General features: G+C 46.5%; 1 protein-coding gene across 1 annotated transcript; it reads left to right on the forward strand.

The window, feature by feature from the left end:
- Positions 1–523: 523 nt before the first annotated feature.
- Positions 524–18,216, forward strand: LOC134791022 (mediator of RNA polymerase II transcription subunit 15). Its single transcript, XM_063762071.1, is given in 13 exon segments — positions 524–641; positions 839–978; positions 1,883–2,080; positions 2,453–2,631; positions 4,434–4,638; positions 4,995–5,168; positions 6,954–7,068; positions 9,428–9,594; positions 10,391–10,545; positions 11,217–11,338; positions 12,887–12,989; positions 13,601–13,821; positions 18,085–18,216. Coding segments are annotated over 13 exon segments (1,989 nt in total). The 5' UTR covers positions 524–546; the 3' UTR covers positions 18,200–18,216.
- The last annotated feature ends 2,670 nt before the right edge of the window (positions 18,217–20,886 follow it).

A 20,886-nucleotide genomic window follows, 5' to 3' on the forward strand; every position in this document is an offset into this window, starting at 1 on the left:
TTAGTATGTTTATCTGGACACCACAAGGTATACCTGTACCAATTTTCAAAACTATTACACGAATTATTTCCGCAGATTTTTCTAATTTGATTGGGTTATTGAAAATCTTAATTTTTTAACTTTCTCATTGACCCCCCAAAAGTAGCCCCCATGCTTAATATTCATTTGTTTACGTTACATGACTTACATGTCCGTCTTTGGGTCACTAATTTCCACCAATTTGTACTAAATTTCAACTTAATTGGTCCAGTAGTTTCCGTAAAAATAGGCTGTGACAGACGGACAGACAGACAGACGCACGAGTGATCCTATAAGGGTTCCGTTTTTTCCTTTTGAGGAAACATCATAAAAGGTTAGTAGATTTTTTGTGAAATATATTATTTTCTGAATTTCTTCTAACAAAATCGATTTACCTACCCATACAATACAATAATATAAAAATGTGACTTGAGCAGCAAAAACGTGACTTTTAGGGAAACGAAACGTAACTTATGACTCCAGAGCCCTGGCAACACTGAACAAAACATTCTGCAAAAACCTGCAGAGATGAATAACATGGATAATTTGAAGTTATTTAGCTCAATGGGGTCGGAGGAAAACTGGAGAACGCCAAACTTTAGACAAAGCGTTGTTTCGAAGATGTAAGTTTCAAGATAGATTTATTTTTGTTAGTCATATTTAATTTTTTTGTGGCTATTTTTCCATAAATATACTTTGTAGCCTTCCAAAGAAGCCAAACCCAAGAGACAACTGTATTATGTATGTATATAATAGGTAATTACATTATTATTTTTATTTCCAACAAATGATTGTATATTAAACTTGTCTATATTCCCAGTGAAGAAGTAATCCAGCGCTCCGGTATGCAGGTGGCTAGAAACAGCAGCGAGATGGAGAACCATGTGTTCAATAAGGCCAAGACGCGAGAGGAATACATGAACATGGTGGCCAAACTCATACTGCATGTTCGTGAGATGTGTAAGTTCATACAGCATTTCCAAGCATTGGAGATAACTGTGTATGTTGTTACAAATTGTGTTCGGAAGGAATACCTATATGTAACTGTTCCATTACTATGCCATTAGGCATTAAGTCCGCCCTTTCAACATTATTTTTGTGTTTTGTGCAATAATGTTTAAATAAATACTAAGATACTGAATTGACAGACAATGAAATAATAAATAATGAATAATGTTTAAATAAATACTAAGATACTGAATTGACTACCATTCATAAAGCTTTTAATTTTAAAAAATGCTTGTAGTTTTAGAGGTGAAATTAGAAAGAATTATCAGAAATTCAACCCATGAGAAAATGAAAATATTGAGGCTAGTTTTTTTTATAAAAACAAGGCAGCAATTAAGATTTGTATTTGTATAGGCTCTTCTTCTGAACTTTGAACTGTTTGCTTGGATTGATTTTTCAAATGAAGTCTCGTAGTTCAGTGTGCCTGTTGGCAACGGCCTCCTCCAACTCTTTCCAGTATTTCCTCTGCCTGGCCAGTCTTGTCCAGAATGGTCCTACAGTAGTTATTATTTCATCCTCCCATAGTTTGAGTTGTGAGCCTCTAGATATTGACCCGTCTCTTGGGTGCCACATAAGTATTCTTTGGCTCCAATTAAGATATCAATGTATATTATTTGTACAGTACATTATTATATCAATTTTAACACGTTCACTGTCCGTGCCCTGTATATGGGTCACGGCAAGCCTCTATTACAAAGCCGTAAAGTTAACAATTCAGATTGGGGCTTTTACCTTGAAACCTTTATAAATTACATTGTCTGTTTGTCCATCTTTACGGTTTTTTTAGTTATTTATAAATTGAAATCTTTTGGGCTTAGAGAGAGATATTTCATCTATAACTATTATCCTTTTTCAGCTGCTCAACCAAAACAGAACCAAGGCCAAGCCATGCAAGGACCCAACCAAGGCCAGGCCGGCCCCAACCCGCAGCAGAACCAACAGCCCAACCAACAAGGGCCGAGCCAGCCTGGCCTGGCTCCGGACCCTATCAATGCTCTGCAGAACCTCGCCTCGCAGGGGACTAGGAATCAGATGATGAATATTGGACCTCAAGGTAAGACATAAACTGTGTAAAGCAAATTTACATAATTATTAGAAGTTACATTTATACCAGATGTCAGCAGTTGTAGTCTATGTAGACGGCTAGTAACAATTGACAAGCTTTAATAATTACACACAACTTGATCCATTTAAATATTAACTGTAGTAAAACTAAATTAACTGCAATAGACATGCAAACATGCAACATGCATGTCTTTGAAAGTAGCATTTTTTACACATATAACAAAATTCATCTTTGATATTGAACTCGAAGAGACAGCACAGGATCGACAACAGTGGAGAACCCTTCTGAGAGCCCTATGTCCCTGATGAGGGATAACAGGATACCATCTTAACAAAATTGATGTACCTACCACTTTTTCAGGCCAAATGCAGCAGCAAGGCGTTATGGGCCCCAACCCAGGCATGATGCAAGGACAGATGGGTCAGCAGACCATAGTGTCCCAGGGACAACCGCAGACGGCCACCAATCTGCTGCAGACGCTCAACCAGCGGCCGCAGATGAACATGCTGCAAGGGAAACTGCAGGGCACTATGGGCATGGTATGTCTTATAAATATAAATATTATTTCTGTCTTCCAAGGCTCGGAAAGCGGTTAAATTTCCGTTATCATATACTTGGCGCAAACCTTTTAATTTCGGTTTCGCTGGAAAAACCGTTATTTTTATACCGGATTTTAAGAGAACATTTTCATAAAGTTCTTGTCAGATTAACCGGTTTAGAACAATAAAAACCGGTTACTTCTGATTCTGATTCTGATTACTTCCTATGTAGGTGTCTTTTTTACGCGGCACACCCCCAGGCCGGCCGGGCGTTTCGTCGCTCGTCGAATAAACCGGTTTATTTAGGTTACAACAAAGTTCTTAAAACGTTCGCGTTCTTCTGAAAGATCGGAGGAAAACCGAAATAAACCGGTTACGAGCCTTGCTATCTTCATAGTGCTTATCCTGGTTATTTGCGAACTTTCCTCCTCCAAGGTCTTTCAGTGTACTGCCTTTGGCTTCCTCTTTTGTCTGACCACTTTTACCAGACCCTGAGTGCTAGATCTTATTTGAGACGTTCCACGGGTAAAGGTACCTTATGGCAGTTTGCGTTTACGCTATTATTAACGACGCTCCAAGATCTTTGCCTGTGGAAGGTCATATTCAGGGCCGTAGCCAGAGTTGAATTTAAGATATTTGAGATAGGGAAGCCGTAATAACATACTAAGGCGCAATACACACAAACAAAGAAATAACAAGAAGAATCGGACAGACATGGAAGAAGTACTGGGCCATGAAGGATATATTTAAGAAGAAACTACCAATAAAACTAAAAAAACTAGCCTTCGACTCATGCATTCTGCCCTGTCTTACATATGGTAGTCAAACATGGTCACTCACAGGAGATATCATCAAACGAATTCAAGTATGTCAACGGTCAATAGAAAGAAGTGTCCTTAACATAAAGTTATCAAACAGAGTTAGAAACACAGAGATAAGAAGAAGAACAAGATTTATAGATGCAGCAATACATATATTGAAACAAAAATACAATTGGGCGGGGCACATAGCCAGGATGAAAAACAACAGATGGACAAAAATAGCAACAAATTGGAATCCAAAAATTGGTAAAAGAAAAAAGGGCAAACCAAAAACAAGATGGGAAAAAGACCTAATAGAAACAATAGGAAAAGACTGGAAAGAAATGGCAATAGATAGACAAGAATGGAAGAAAATGTTGGACAAATACTTAAATATATTAGAAAAAGGCGATTCGGAAGAGGCCTAGGTCAAAAAGACCTTACGAACATGCATATAGAAATATACATACATAAAATTATAATTGTTAAATGAAATGTTAACAGTTCGTATAAGAAAGGCTTTAATAATAATAATAAGGCGCAATACCTATATTATATTATCAAAGTTGATGGTATTTCTTAAGGTTCGACAATGAGATTTTAAGATAGGTAGAGAGTTGGCAAACGGTCCTTTCATGGGAGTCAATATCTTGAAAGGCCAATACGGCGAATTCTGCCTACCTTATTATACATACCTTGTAAAGAAATACTGGTTTATTATTATTATTTGCTCAGTGCTTTACATTATTTTATTTTAGGTTGTTTTGATTGCATTGATCCCTGCTGGGTGAAGGCCTCCTCTTTACCCTTCCATTTCTCTCTGTTTTTTGCTGTTTCCATCCAATTCTTTCCAGCTAGTTGTATGATGTCGTCTGCCGATCGTTTATGAGGTTTTCCTCGACTTCTTTTTCCCCTCGGACTTGACCATTTTGTTACCCTTAAGGTCCACCTTTCGTCCAAATATCTGGAAATACTGGTTTATTAAAAGTAAATTCATTCCAGGTTTCAAACCAGCCACCGATGGGCGGTATGGGCATGTCGGGGATGAACCCCATGGGCAACCAGCTGCAGGGGCAGCTTGGGCCGGGCATGCAGGGGCAGATGATGTCCAACATGCCCATGGGAGCCAGCATGCCCATGGGCGGCAACATGCAGTGCCAGCCAGGCATGCAGGGGCAAATGCAAGGGCAGATGCAGGGGCAAATGGGTAAGATCTTAAGTGACTTTTGAAAAGTTTTTTCTTTCAGTCTGAAAGTCTGAATGCTGAGACGCTAAAGGGCTGATGGCTGATATAGACGCGTCGAAATACTTTTTGCTATAGTGTTTCTGTGTTGATGATGTATTTCTGTTGCCACTATAACAAAATAATAAAAAGGCTTATCAACATCATTATCATCATCATAACAACAAACACTAAGAATTTATTTTACAAAATATTCAAGTGGGGCTCCCATACAACAAACGTGATCTTTTTGTCGTTTTTTGCGTAATGGTACGAAACCCTTCGTGCTCGAGTCCGACTCGCACTTGGCCCGTTTTTTCCTATTTATAATTTTGTTTCAGTAGGTGGCATGGGCAACAACCCAATGGTGAACACCCACATGCTACACATGAGACCTAAGCAAGATGTGGGAATGGTGGGCTACAGGCAGCCCCCGGGGCAGTTCCTCCGGCAGAGCCCCAGCCCGTCTGCCCCCAGCCCCAATATGCCCCAACCCAGCCCCGTATCCATGCAAGGTTAGTATGTGGACAGGAATCCTTGTTTTTGGGTCATTTTATTTTACCCTTAGATGCGCGGCCCGCCATTGTGAACCTTACCGGAATGCACGAAGGTTGATATTAGGTTGTAGTCGTGCGCATTAGTCTTTCACTTTCACAGAGGTACATATTTCTTTTGTTTCGTTTGATTTCTAAACAAAAGAAATTCAATCATATTTCTTACACTATTGAATTCAGATTCAACTGCTTAAGGGGCTCCCCCACGCGAATGACTTTCGATATCAAGCCCTTAGATTTCTAATGTTTTTTGTAGCTTATCATATTAAAAGCAATGGCTTTAAGCTATATATTATGCCATATTTACTTCAAAGTTCATTGTCTTCGAGATATTTAGCATCAAAGTTGAACAATTTTAGGCCTAAAAACTGGTTTTCTGGTCAAGGCATTGGTTTTAATTATTTTAAAATTAAAATCCTAGACACACGAACACAAATATGTAGATTTCGTCTATGTAAGATCCTTCACAGATATCTAGTTACGAAAAAAGTGTTTTAGACACTTCAAAAAAAAAAACAAAAAAAAAGTATTAATTTCTTTCAAAATCCGGTAGACAAAAATGGAGATAAAAGATTGAAGAACCGATAGCTGTTTGTTTTATAAATCTATCTGTAGTGCAAAAGAAGAAGATACGATGCAAAACTTGTCTAAAATCGATGAAAACCGCAGGTAGCCCCTTGATTTTGTACGGTGGGTTTTAGGCTTAAAGGGGCTCGCAGATTACCAGTTCGCCGGACGATATTTTTTTTTTTTTTAGAAAAGTATGGTACATTTTAAACTTATATTAGGTTCGCCAAACTTCCGTTTAACGGCGACATGATGCACTCATTTTCAACGTTAGTACCTTAATCTAACTTACATTACTAAGGTTAATACATGATGATAACATATGACCACAGTATAAGCTGTCTTTATATAATATTTACCTATCCTATTTATTTAATCATGCGTTGTACCTATTAGCAACTTCTTAATTTTTGATTTAAATATGTTTTTACTACCACATTCGTCTTCAATAATTGATAAACTGTTAAATATTCGCGGTGTGATATAGCTGCGCGTTCTTTTACCATAGTAGTTGCTAGCGGTAGGTTCCACGTATTTATATCATATCAGCCAGTCAGTTGTTCGGAGCTGTCAAATTTTGCGTTTAACTGACAGGCTGATATCGTCCGGCGAACTGGTAATCAGGGGGCCCCTTAAAGCATTAACTGGACTAGAGACGCCTCGTCTGTCATTTTCGGTACAACATTTTTGCGGGGGAGGGCACGTCAAATTTATGACTATTTGTACGTAACGTATAAATAGCCTCGTCAGATAAATGTCAGTCCATATCCATACAAAAGTATGCACAATCGTGCAAGGTTTTCGGCAGAGGGGTAAGCTTTTAAAGCCGACTCCGACTCCGGTTATTAAATGTTCTAAGGTTATAGGAGGATGCTGTATGCGTATAAAGATAAAGATAGTTTATTATTCAAGTCATCATCATCATTGGCCTGTAACATCAATAAGATGATGGTTTACACAGCGTCCATATTAAGAGTGCGGCACTTCCGCAAATGACTATTAAGTCCAATGCGCATATGAGCCAAGTAGGCATATTACAATGCGCTTATGAACGTCTGCCTCGAGTAGATTTAAAGCCCCCCTCAATTGGGTATCCTATCCCAATATGGGACCGGCAACAAACTCGGCGGGACATATATGTATTGGACATATACATATACGTATGCGTATTGTCGGCAGGCGTGATGGGCGGCGCGCTGCCGTCGCCGCTGGGGCTGAGCGGGCTGGGCGGGCCGGGCGCGCCCTCGCCCTCCGCGCACCTGCAGCACCACGCTCCGCAGCAGAGGTAACTATTGTCAGGGGTGGCTCACTCCGTCGCCGCTGGGGCTGGGCGGGCCGGGCGCGCCCTCGCCCTCCGCGCACCTGCAGCACCACGCTCCGCAGCAGAGGTAACTATTGTCAGGGGTGGCTCACTCCGTCGCCGCTGGGGCTGAGCGGGCTGGGCGGGCCGGGCGCGCCCTCGCCCTCCGCGCACCTGCAGCACCACGCTCCGCAGCAGAGGTAACTATTGTCAGGGGTGGCTCACTCCGTCGCCGCTGGGGCTGAGCGGGCTGGGCGGGCCGGGCGCGCCCTCGCCCTCCGCGCACCTGCGCTCCGCAGCAGAGGTAACTATTGTCAGGGGTGGCTCACTCCGTCGCCGCTGGGGCTGGGCGGGCCGGGCGCGCCCTCGCCCTCCGCGCACCTGCAGCACCACGCTCCGCAGCAGAGGTAACTATTGTCAGGGGTGGCTCACTCCGTCGCCGCTGGGGCTGGGCGGGCCGGGCGCGCCCTCGCCTTCCGCGCACCTGCAGCACCACGCTCCGCAGCAGAGGTAACTATTGTCAGGGGTGGCTCACTCCGTCGCCGCTGGGGCTGAGCGGGCTGGGCGGGCCGGGCGCGCCCTCGCCCTCCGCGCACCTGCGCTCCGCAGCAGAGGTAACTATTGTCAGGGGTGGCTCACTCCGTCGCCGCTGGGGCTGGGCGGGCCGGGCGCGCCCTCGCCCTCCGCGCACCTGCAGCACCACGCTCCGCAGCAGAGGTAACTATTGTCAGGGGTGGCTCACTCCGTCGCCGCTGGGGCTGGGCGAACCGGGCGCGCCCTCGCCCTCCGCGCACCTGCAGCACCACGCTCCGCAGCAGAGGTAACTATTGTCAGGGGTGGCTCACTCCGTCGCCGCTGGGGCTGGGCGGGCAGGGCGCGCCCTCGCCCTCCGCGCACCTGCAGCACCACGCTCCGCAGCAGAGGTAACTATTGTCAGGGGTGGCTCACTCCGTCGCCGCTGGGGCTGGGCGGGCCGGGCGCGCCCTCGCCCTCCGCGCACCTGCAGCACCACGCTCCGCAGCAGAGGTAACTATTGTCAGGGGTGGCTCACTCCGTCGCCGCTGGGGCTGAGCGGGCTGGGCGGGCCGGGCGCGCCCTCGCCCTCCGCGCACCTGCGCTCCGCAGCAGAGGTAACTATTGTCAGGGGTGGCTCACTCCGTCGCCGCTGGGGCTGGGCGGGCCGGGCGCGCCCTCGCCCTCCGCGCACCTGCAGCACCACGCTCCGCAGCAGAGGTAACTATTGTCAGGGGTGGCTCACTCCGTCGCCGCTGGGGCTGGGCGGGCCGGGCGCGCCCTCGCCCTCCGCGCACCTGCAGCACCACGCTCCGCAGCAGAGGTAACTATTGTCAGGGGTGGCTCACTCCGTCGCCGCTGGGGCTGAGCGGGCTGGGCGGGCCGGGCGCGCCCTCGCCCTCCGCGCACCTGCGCTCCGCAGCAGAGGTAACTATTGTCAGGGGTGGCTCACTCCGTCGCCGCTGGGGCTGGGCGGGCCGGGCGCGCCCTCGCCCTCCGCGCACCTGCAGCACCACGCTCCGCAGCAGAGGTAACTATTGTCAGGGGTGGCTCACTCCGTCGCCGCTGGGGCTGGGCGAACCGGGCGCGCCCTCGCCCTCCGCGCACCTGCAGCACCACGCTCCGCAGCAGAGGTAACTATTGTCAGGGGTGGCTCACTCCGTCGCCGCTGGGGCTGGGCGGGCCGGGCGCGCCCTCGCCCTCCGCGCACCTGCAGCACCACGCTCCGCAGCAGAGGTAACTATTGTCAGGGGTGGCTCACTCCGTCGCCGCTGGGGCTGAGCGGGCTGGGCGGGCCGGGCGCGCCCTCGCCCTCCGCGCACCTGCAGCACCACGCTCCGCAGCAGAGGTAACTATTGTGCCATTCTCCACCAAAAGAGTACTTATTGTATGCCGGTGCGGTGTTCCGTATAGCTTCTATTTGAAATCAACCTTATCGACAACCAACAAAGTGGTACCTTTTGATTGAAAACGTCACAATTATTCTCGAATTTCAACAGTCGTGAGTATAACAATACACCATTTTTTCACCACACTAGCTCGTAAAGGCTCTCTTTATCGTTCAAAAACTGATCAGAAAGCTGTATTTTATCCACAAGAGTGGCAAAGTAGTTTCCTCATGTTGGCTGGTGAAATGGACTTTTAAGTAATAATTTTGAATGATAAGTAATAGCGTTATTATATTCCTTGCGTTAGTGTGGTGAAAAATTTAGTTTCACTCGGTGGCAAAGTATGTTCAACCCTTGAAACCCTCGCAACCCTCAAGATTCAATTTTCGAACCTTTCGTTTTTCTCTTACACAATACATTATTAAACCTATCTTTTCTTGTTATAGAGTAAGCATGGGCATGGTGGCGTCCCCATCCTCATCTCTAAATACGCCCGTGGGAGCGTCCGTGGCGTCGCCCAGCAATGAAGATGCCGCGTACAGGGATAAAGTGCGCCAGCTCAGCAAGTACATCGAGCCTTTACGAAGAATGGTGCACCGCATGGTCAGCGAGGGAGAAAGTAAGTTTAGCTCAGTTTCATTGGTCGATAAGAACTGGTGAAACTCATAAGTCGATACCTCAGTCGATAGACAGCATGCAGGGAGTCCCCGTAGGCGGTAAAACAACTAGTGAAACTCATAAATATTTCCATAGCAGTGTAATGTTATTACATACTTAGTTAAAAAAAAAGTCATAGTTTTACAGTCTTATGCAATGTATGTACGTCTGTAAGCATGATCGATACTTGGTACTTTATGAGTTGTGTATCCAATTGTTACTTCTGTGTATCTTCCTATTTATAGGCAGAACCGAACTAGCCCTGTTTCTACTTATTATCAATATCATTATTTTATATTTAATGGAACTATAGATCTTATTGTATATCTGCAAGCTTAAACATATTTGTATGTGACTGTTTGTTTCCTAAATAAATAAATTAAAAAAAAAATAAGTCGATACCTCGGTCGATGTACAGCATACGAGTGACTCCCCGCAGGCGGTAAGGCGAACTAATGGCTCAGTTTTATCGGTCGATAGGGCCCGCGTGCGCGGTGCGGTAGATTTCTAAAACGCATGCCATAGGGCCCGCATTCGAGGATCTGTTTTCATTGGTCGATAGGGCCCGCATGCGGGGTGCGCCGGGTTTTTATCCGTCCGGTCAAGGCCAAGCGCTCCAAAGGAGCGTGTCAAAGTAATTTTGAATTGAACACCTCGTCCGCTTAGCAACTTCAGCTGCTGACTGTAACTTTGACTTAAGTGTTTATAACTACTGTGTTTGCCTGTATTCAGTGATATTAATCATTTTAAATCTTCAGATGTGGAGAAGCTGACGAAAATGAAGAATCTCCTAGACATTCTCTCAAACCCGAATAAGCGGATGCCTCTGGAGACCCTCATCAAATGCGAGGTGGTATTGGAGAAGTTGGACTTTAAACGTGGGGACGGACTAGGCGTACCCGCCTCGGGGAAGGTAAGATGATGAAGATGAAGAATCTCCTAGACATTCCCTCATAGTGCACAAGCGGATGCCTCTGGAGACCCTCATCAAATGCGAGGTGGTGCTGGAGAAGCTGGACTTTAAACGCGGAGACGGACTAGGCGTACCCGCCTCGGGGAAGGTAAGCTGATGACGATGAAGAATCTCCTAGACATTCCCTCATAGTGCACAAGCCGATGCCTCTAGAGACCCTCATCAAATGCGAGGTGGTGCTGGAGAAGCTGGACTTCAAACGCGGAGACGGACTAGGCGTACCCGCCTCGGGGAAGGTAAGGCTTATTATACTGGCAAACCTGTTTAGTCAGTAGTAAAGGCCGCAAAGGGTTTGGTTATTGTATTTAAAGTTGTGCTCTACTTTTTTTTTACAAAATGGAAAAAAAAATTGCAATTCTACCCAGAATCACGAGCTCTTTCGATCCTAATAGGAGAAGAAAAGTGTCCCTGTGTAACGGGATGGAAGGAACGAAACATGTATGGAAAATTTGGGACACTTTTTTATCCTATTAGGATTGAAAAAGCTCCTAATTCTGAGAAATAAATAACATGAAAGTTCCCAAATAAAAAAAGTGTAGTGGTCAACTTAAAAAAAGGCTCATTACTCATATATATATCATATTATATATCATATTTATTTATGTTTTCAGGAGCAAATCTTCAACCCCTTACTAGAGGTAGTAAACAACTGCCTATCCTCCCCGCTCGCTAATCACACGCTCAAACGGACCTTCGGGTCCACATTAGACGCTCTCAATGGACCTGAGATCAAGTAAGTACCCTTAAAAGCCTGTCCACACCTTATGCGTGAGCATTGTAATATACAGTTCCTTATAAGAGCCGGCACACCGCTTGCGTGACGTGTGCGTGTGCACGGTTCCAACATTTTATGTGGCGTCGCCTGCGTTTATTAAAAAAAATAGATATCGAACTAGCTTTTGCCCGCGACTTTGTCTGCGTGGAATGATGATGATGATTGGTAAAAACTATCATATGTCCTTCCCCGGGCTTCAAACTATAATTATATTATTATCTCCATAAAAAATTTCAACTAAATTGGTTTAGCGGTTTAAGCGTCAAGAGGTAACAGATAGAGAGACAGAGTTACTTTAGCATTTATAACATTACTAGCTTTTGCCCGCGACTTCGTCTGCCTGGAATTAGATCCAACAGTTCGAGTAATTATAGCGCCTGAATAAAATCTAATGACAATAATTTGGAGCATAATATTCTTAATTGCTTACACATTTCCACCCCCCATTTCACACTCTTTAGGGATGACTTCCGACATAAAAACTATCCTATGTCCCTCCCCTGGACTCAAACTATCTCTATGCCAAATTTAAACTAAATGCGTTCAGCGGCTTAAGCATAAAGAGGTAACAGACAGACAGAAAGACAGTCACACTTTGGATATGGATAGTAGAAATAGTTATTTACCGGAAAACCTACAAGAAGTCATCGATGTGAGCTGATCTTATGACAAAAAAATTAAAGTAACAAAAAAAAACCGGGCAAGTGCGAGTCGGACTCGCGCACGAAGGGTTCCGTACCATAATGCAAAAAAAAAAACGAAAAAAAAAGCAAAAAAAAAACGGTCACCCATCCAAGTACTGACCACTCCCGACGTTGCTTAACTTTGGTCAAAAATCACGTTTGTTGTATGGGAGCCCCATTTAAATCTTTATTTTATTCTGTTTTTAGTATTTGTTGTTATAGCGGCAACAGAAATACATCATCTGTGAAAATTTCAACTGTCTAGCTATCACGGTTCGTGAGATACAGCCTGGTGACAGACGGACGGACGGACGGACGGACGGACGGACAGCGAAGTCTTAGTAATAGGGTCCCGTTTTACCCTTTGGGTACGGAACCCTAAAAACAACGGGTTGCACTCCGGGAGTGCCCTTCGAAGTGAAAACTCAATGACATTGTAACAGTTACATTGTACAGCTAGTCGCGTCTTACGTCAAAATATTAATAACACGGCACTATGTATAATTGAGGTTAACGCCATCTAGCGTTATTTCGTCGCATTACTTGAAACCCCTAAGCACATCACTGTTAGTACTCGAGTTATATTAGTACCATTTTGAGGGAAACTCACTAGATGGCATTTAAATCACGTAACGTTTGTTACGTGTCCGCCACACGTGACGTCACGTCTTACGCTCTCGCGAGTTTAACATTTTTTCCCCATCACAAAAAGTGCACAGCGCCGCTAAAGAAGTTTTCACTTCAAAAATTCTGACTTTCATATTTTATATGGTAAACTAGATGTTAGTTTTATTTCATAGTTATAATTTTATTTGTTTTGCAGAAACCTGCCACCTCCGTTGAAAGTGCCAAAAATGGAAGAGCCAACAATGGAAATACCAGATGTATTGCAAGGAGAAATCGCCAGACTAGACTCTAGGTTTAAAGTACGTATATTAAACATAGATTTTTAGAGCACCGTACAAAACTTTGTTCACGGTGCTCTTATGGGATCACTTCGGTCTTGCAAATCGGTTAAATGCGTTTTTCTCAAAGACCGTTTGATGTAGGTACCTGAAATTTGGAATAGTTATGGCAAGTACCATCACTAACACTGTGAATAAGTCGAAACTGCTTATTTTTATTTATTATTACCTATCATCATTAGCCTTACATTTTAATTACTCGACACTCGTATTGCTCTTTCGTATATATTTCTAGTTATAGAATTTTCAATTAAATGATAGGTTAGGGATTTGTATATGTAATAATAAACTTAATTATCGATGCTTCTCACTTATACTAGTGGACGATCCAAGTTTTGTTTGCAAAATTAGCATTATATAAAAACAACAGCAACAGAAAAGTTTGAACACTGTGTCGCCACAACAACAACAAGAGGTTAAAGGTAGACGTCCACACTTCCACAGGTCACATCGCACGGATTTGTATTCTTTGTATAAGTCACACAAGTACGTCCATTGATCCGTTGCGTCCGATGCGTGCGATGCGGCCCTGTGGACGTCTACCTTAATGTGATGTTTGTTTGCGTCCCCAGGTATCCCTCGAGACGATGCAGCTGGCGGGCGGCGTGGGCGCCATCTCGCTCGTCGCCATGCTCGACGACGCGCGCCTGCCCTGCGTGCCGTCCGTGCTGCTCGCCGTGCCGCGGGGGTACCCCGCCAGGCCGCCCGCCCGCCTCAGGCCCAGACACGGGAAACACGACAAACACGAGTTCCTGGCCAGGGTGGAGCAGGCCATGGACGCCAGGGTTGCTAGGTAAGGACACTGACCGTGCTGCTCGCCGTGCCCAGGGGGTACCCCGCCAGGCCGCCCGCCCGCCTCAGGCCCAGACACGGGAAACACGACAAACACGAGTTCCTGGCCAGGGTGGAGCAGGCCATGGACGCCAGGGTTGCTAGGTAAGGACACTGACCGTGCTGCTCGCCGTGCCCAGGGGGTACCCCGCCAGGCCGCCCGCCCGCCTCAGGCCCAGACACGGGAAACACGACAAACACGAGTTCCTGGCCAGGGTGGAGCAGGCCATGGACGCCAGGGTTGCTAGGTAAGGACACTGACCGTGCTGCTCGCCGTGCCCAGGGGGTACCCCGCCAGGCCGCCCGCCCGCCTCAGGCCCAGACACGGGAAACACGACAAACATGAGTTCCTGGCCAGGGTGGAGCAGGCCATGGACGCCAGGGTTGCTAGGTAAGGACACTGACCGTGCTGCTCGCCGTGCCGCGGGGGTACCCCGCCAGGCCGCCCGCCCGCCTCAGGCCCAAACACGGGAAACACGACAAACATGAGTTCCTGGCCAGGGTGGAGCAGGCCATGGACGCCAGGGTTGCTAGGTAAGGACACTGACCGTGCTGCTCGCCGTGCCCCGGGGGTACCCCGCCAGGCCGCCCGCCCGCCTCAGGCCCAAACACGGGAAACACGACAAACATGAGTTCCTGGCCAGGGTGGAGCAGGCCATGGACGCCAGGGTTGCTAGGTAAGGACACTGACCGTGCTGCTCGCCGTGCCCAGGGGGTACCCCGCCAGGCCGCCCGCCCGCCTCAGGCCCAGACACGGGAAACACGACAAACATGAGTTCCTGGCCAGGGTGGAGCAGGCCATGGACGCCAGGGTTGCTAGGTAAGGACACTGACCGTGCTGCTCGCCGTGCCGCGGGGGTACCCCGCCAGGCCGCCCGCCCGCCTCAGGCCCAAACACGGGAAACACGACAAACATGAGTTCCTGGCCAGGGTGGAGCAGGCCATGGACGCCAGGGTTGCTAGGTAAGGACACTGACCGTGCTGCTCGCCGTGCCCAGGGGGTACCCCGCCAGGCCGCCCGCCCGCCTCAGGCCCAAACACGGGAAACACGACAAACATGAGTTCCTGGCCAGGGTGGAGCAGGCCATGGACGCCTGGGTTGCTAGGTAAGGACACTGACCGTGCTGCTCGCCGTGCCGCGGGGGTACCCCGCCAGGCCGCCCGCCCGCCTCAGGCCCAAACACGGGAAACACGACAAACATGAGTTCCTGGCCAGGGTGGAGCAGGCCATGGACGCCAGGGTTGCTAGGTAAGGACACTGACCGTGCTGCTCGCCGTGCCCAGGGGGTACCCCGCCAGGCCGCCCGCCCGCCTCAGGCCCAAACACGGGAAACACGACAAACATGAGTTCCTGGCCAGGGTGGAGCAGGCCATGGACGCCAGGGTTGCTAGGTAAGGACACTGACCGTGCTGCTCGCCGTGCCGCGGGGGTACCCCGCCAGGCCGCCCGCCCGCCTCAGGCCCAAACACGGGAAACACGACAAACATGAGTTCCTGGCCAGGGTGGAGCAGGCCATGGACGCCAGGGTTGCTAGGTAAGGACACTGACCGTGCTGCTCGCCGTGCCCAGGGGGTACCCCGCCAGGCCGCCCGCCCGCCTCAGGCCCAAACACGGGAAACACGACAAACATGAGTTCCTGGCCAGGGTGGAGCAGGCCATGGACGCCAGGGTTGCTAGGTAAGGACACTGACCGTGCTGCTCGCCGTGCCCAGGGGGTACCCCGCCAGGCCGCCCGCCCGCCTCAGGCCCAGACACGGGAAACACGACAAACATGAGTTCCTGGCCAGGGTGGAGCAGGCCATGGACGCCAGGGTTGCTAGGTAAGGACACTGACCGTGCTGCTCGCCGTGCCGCGGGGGTACCCCGCCAGGCCGCCCGCCCGCCTCAGGCCCAAACACGGGAAACACGACAAACATGAGTTCCTGGCCAGGGTGGAGCAGGCCATGGACGCCAGGGTTGCTAGGTAAGGACACTGACCGTGCTGCTCGCCGTGCCCAGGGGGTACCCCGCCAGGCCGCCCGCCCGCCTCAGGCCCAAACACGGGAAACACGACAAACATGAGTTCCTGGCCAGGGTGGAGCAGGCCATGGACGCCAGGGTTGCTAGGTAAGGACACTGACCGTGCTGCTCGCCGTGCCCCGGGGGTACCCCGCCAGGCCGCCCGCCCGCCTCAGGCCCAAACACGGGAAACACGACAAACATGAGTTCCTGGCCAGGGTGGAGCAGGCCATGGACGCCAGGGTTGCTAGGTAAGGACACTGACCGTGCTGCTCGCCGTGCCCAGGGGGTACCCCGCCAGGCCGCCCGCCCGCCTCAGGCCCAAACACGGGAAACACGACAAACATGAGTTCCTGGCCAGGGTGGAGCAGGCCATGGACGCCAGGGTTGCTAGGTAAGGACACTGACCGTGCTGCTCGCCGTGCCCAGGGGGTACCCCGCCAGGCCGCCCGCCCGCCTCAGGCCCAAACACGGGAAACACGACAAACATGAGTTCCTGGCCAGGGTGGAGCAGGCCATGGACGCCAGGGTTGCTAGGTAAGGACACTGACCGTGCTGCTCGCCGTGCCGCGGGGGTACCCCGCCAGGCCGCCCGCCCGCCTCAGGCCCAAACACGGGAAACACGACAAACATGAGTTCCTGGCCAGGGTGGAGCAGGCCATGGACGCCAGGGTTGCTAGGTAAGGACACTGACCGTGCTGCTCGCCGTGCCCAGGGGGTACCCCGCCAGGCCGCCCGCCCGCCTCAGGCCCAAACACGGGAAACACGACAAACACGAGTTCCTGGCGAGGGTCGAGCAGGCCATGGACGCCAGGGTTGCTAGGTAAGGACACTGACCGTGCTGCTCGCCGTGCCGCGGGGTTCCCCGCCAGGCCGGGTCCCGCCTCAGGCCCCGCCACGGGAAACACGACAAACACGAGTTCCTGGCGAGGGTGGAGCAGGCCATGGACGCCAGGGTTGCTAGGTAAGGACACACTGTGCTACTGTCTATAGAGCCCATCCCGCGCGGCCTCCGGCACGGCTCCTTGCTAACTGGGCCATTTTTAGGATTCCGTACCTCAAAAAGAAAAAACGTAACCCTTATAAGATCACTCGTGCGTCTGTCTGTCTGTCCGTCTGTCACATCCTATTTGCTCCGAAACTACTGGACCAAATAAGTTGAAATTTGGTAAACATACGTAAGTCTGTGACCCAAAAACAAAGACGTACCGTCAGCAAATTAATTTTCAAAATAGGAACCACTTTTAGGGGGTAAATTAAAACATTAAAAATCAATATTATGTGCTGCAAAATATTTCTCTGAGTTACGAAACCCTATGGTATTATCATAACTCAACAAAACATTTCATACATTTTTGCTGTACCAAATTAGAATTTCGTGTTTAATCCACCCAGAGTGAGGATCCCTTCAAACTTACAAAACTTTATCAAAAAACAAAAAAAAATACAAGAAATAAAAAAACCGGACAAGTGGGAGTCGGACTCGCCCACCGAGGATTCCGTACTTCCGTACAGCCTGGTGACAGACAGTCAGACGGACAGTGAAGTCTCATTGACCGAAGCGAAGCGAAGGTCTACGTTTTGACTCGGGCGTTTTGCTTTTGTATGTCCGGATGTTCTCCTCTACAGGTCGCAATTCTTAACCGATTCTCGTGAAATTTTGTAACCGAATTCTATGAACCCATATTTTTTTTTTGTCGAGCCGGTTTTTGAAATTTTTCAAAATGGAAATGTTGTGATAGCTCGCGCTTATACAAATAGTCGTATCGGTATCATAAGAGTGTATTCTTTTTGAGATATGTTTATAGATTATTTTTGGCCATTTGGCCAAAAATTCAGAAAATTTATTTCGCTGGTTTCGGAGGTATTGAGATATTTGATTTTAACTAATTTTAACTTGAGAATGAGTAGCTAAATTTCGTCAGCTTATCTAAGAACTGTTTGGCTCAGTTTGTAAACGTTCGCTTTTTTTGTTTGCACAGAGAGTCTGGGTTCGGTCCCCAGTATTTGTATGCTGGGTTATAACTTTTTTTATTTTTTTACACTTAAATTTCGTATTGTTTTTTTTTATTTACTATATTTAAAGCTCTTAGCACCATGTAATTTAAAGCTCTGCTCGCAAGGTCTACATCTCACAGAGCTACTAGTTTATAGGGTCCCGTTTTTACCCTATGGGCACGGAACCATAAAAATTGCCCAGCTAATTCTCAATATCTTTGTTTGCAGATTACCAAAAAGCTGCTCCGTAGGGCAACTGCTGGACGCCTGGGAGATGTCGGTCCGCCAGGCGTGCGCGCCCAACCCCGTCTCCTACACCCCCGTGCCCGCGCTGGGCCTGTAAACTAGTAAGGCCCACCATACAAACACCAACACTCCTAACCATAGAGTAATATTAAGTAAAGAAATAGTGGTAACTCCATACATCAGTTTACTTGCCAAAACGCGAGTTATTTACTTATTTCTTAGTCAACATCTAACGTCAAGTAGTGGAATTATCAGTACCCCTACTTGACACCAGGCTCCAATTTCACCACGGTGACAGGTGCGACAATTGTAAAACATCACTGTTGCTGACGTCACAGGCATCCATGGGCTACGGTTACCGCTTACCATCGGGCGGGCCGTATTCCTGTTTGCCACCATCATTGTTTTATTTAAAAAAAACTTTATTATATCGGAAAAAAACTGATATTTCTCTTGCTAAGGTTATGGCAATTGTCACAAGAAACACTACAATTGTCACGAAATTCCGACATATAACTCATTACCTGTCAAGAATTACCTACAATTCTTCTAAATCTTGACAATTGTCAGAAACTTCGCAAAAGAAATATCTGTTTTTTTCCGATATAATAAAGTTTTTTTTAATAAAACAATGATGGTGGCAAACAGGAATACGGCCCGCCCGATGGTAAGTGGTAACCGTAGCCCATGGATGCCTGTGACGTCAGCAACAGTGATTTTACAATTGTCGCACCTGTCACCGTGGTGAAATTGGGGCCAGATGTTACAAGTGTCACAACTGACGAAAAATATACTGCTAAACAATTTACAAATAATATTATAAGCAGAAGGAGTTGAAAATAGAGTTCCGGTTATAATATTAGCTGAAAGTTGTTGAGCATTAGTTGAGTTTTCGTTCGTTGCTACATCTATTGTCGACTAACAGTACTGATACATTCCGCTACTTGATGCTAGATGTCGACTACGAAGTAACTCGCGTTTTGGTAAGATAACTGATGTATGGAGTTACCATTCTTTCTTTACTGATATTACTCTATGCTCTTAACTGTACATCGGTGGACCTTATTTCAAAAGGCATAAGGTCCGCCGATGGACAGTTAACTAAAAACGTTTGTTTGAGAAAGCAATGACACAAAAGAAATGCTACTTTATTTCGTTTATGAAAGGTTCTAATTAGATTGAAACGGAGTGTACATTGTAATGTACATTGGGCCTTACGAGGTGAAAGTACGGCGCGTGCAACAGAGATAGCAACAGGCGGGTCAATATACGAAATTCCTCATAGTAATCGTCCTTGCTTTATATATGAGTCCGGCAGTCATATTTTAATGAAATATGTCTACAAATTAATTAATTATAAACTAGTTACTTCTTTATTATTTCTATACTCTGTATCTTTAGGTATTTAAATAAAAGTAACTAACAATTTGTACATTTTCGGGTAGTTATAACATTTGTTGGTTAACCAACCAAATACAAAAGCGCCTGGATCTGTCACTGAACGACCTGACTTTAACTTACATTATTTGATCGTATAATGTTTTCATCTACCCTCAATTTGCTTAAGGAGTAAATACCTAAAGATACAGACTATAAATTTGTCCTTGATTAATTTTAAGAAATTTTATTATAAAAAAAAATATTTTTAGTTTAAAATTTCATTCATAATTTAGTTAAGTAATGATATTTATTAGGGATCCTCTTTTTAACTGATATTAAACTTGTCTTTGACGTGATAAGTATCTGTGATAATTTAATATTTGTACTAATACAAGCAATTTACAGTTTTATACAGAAAATTCATCACAATTTCTAATTTTTTTTTACTTTCCTATTTTCTGTCAAAATGTTTGCTTGCCAGCCTAATTTCGTCTATACATTTCACATGTAGACATAAAAATGGATTGTCTTATATAGACGACATATTATAATTTTTATAATGCACATAAAGTACGGTTTCACGTTTCAAGTGGCTATGCCATAGTTCTTAATAGCTGTACCAGACGGGCGGACCGGACCGCGACCTTGGTCCGGTCCGAGCCTTGTCCGATCGTGTGTAAGGTGGTCCGTTAAGATCGCAGCTATAAGTGAGAGCGAGAAACAGATATTTCTACCGGACTGAGGTCGCGGTCACTACGCCCGTCTGCTACGGAAAATTTGTAAACGAAAATGGACTCTAATGTGATGAAATTACGGGTAATTATCGAAATTGCCCGACATTTTGTAGTATTCAAATTTATCCGAATACACTTTACCTATATTATTATACTTCTTTTTTTTACAGCCTTATGCAATTTTCGATCCTCAAAATTATTCCAATGTTTTTCACAAAAGACAATATTTACTATAATTTCCATGAAATGGGATCAAAAGTAATACAATCAATGAATTAGTGTATTTTAAGATTTAAGAGGTCCCTGAAGTCTTCGAATTGATGTTGTGAGTGTTTTTAAAGCAATAATTGTTTTAAATAAATGTCTATATAAAAACATGTTTTTTTTTTGTTTTAGTTGTTAATTCCGTATTCAAAAGTAGAGTGGAGTTTAATAGGGACAAAGAGAATTTATACTAGAGGAATATTGTCGAAGTAAATTATGTAGTCAGTACATTTACTGCCGTCTTTCGACACTAATGATTAACACTTTTAGAACGCCATTTGACTTTGATCCTTATTTTTTTTACTGATACGTGTTAAATTTGTTAAATGTCAAAAAATATCGCCATCTACTCGACGATAGGTCAAAGGTATGGTGCCATCTTTTCGAGCGTGGGTGCCATAGCTTT

The sequence above is a fragment of the Cydia splendana genome, chromosome 5 (assembly GCF_910591565.1).
Source record: "Cydia splendana chromosome 5, ilCydSple1.2, whole genome shotgun sequence".
In the NCBI taxonomy this organism is placed as follows: Eukaryota; Metazoa; Arthropoda; class Insecta; order Lepidoptera; family Tortricidae; genus Cydia; species Cydia splendana.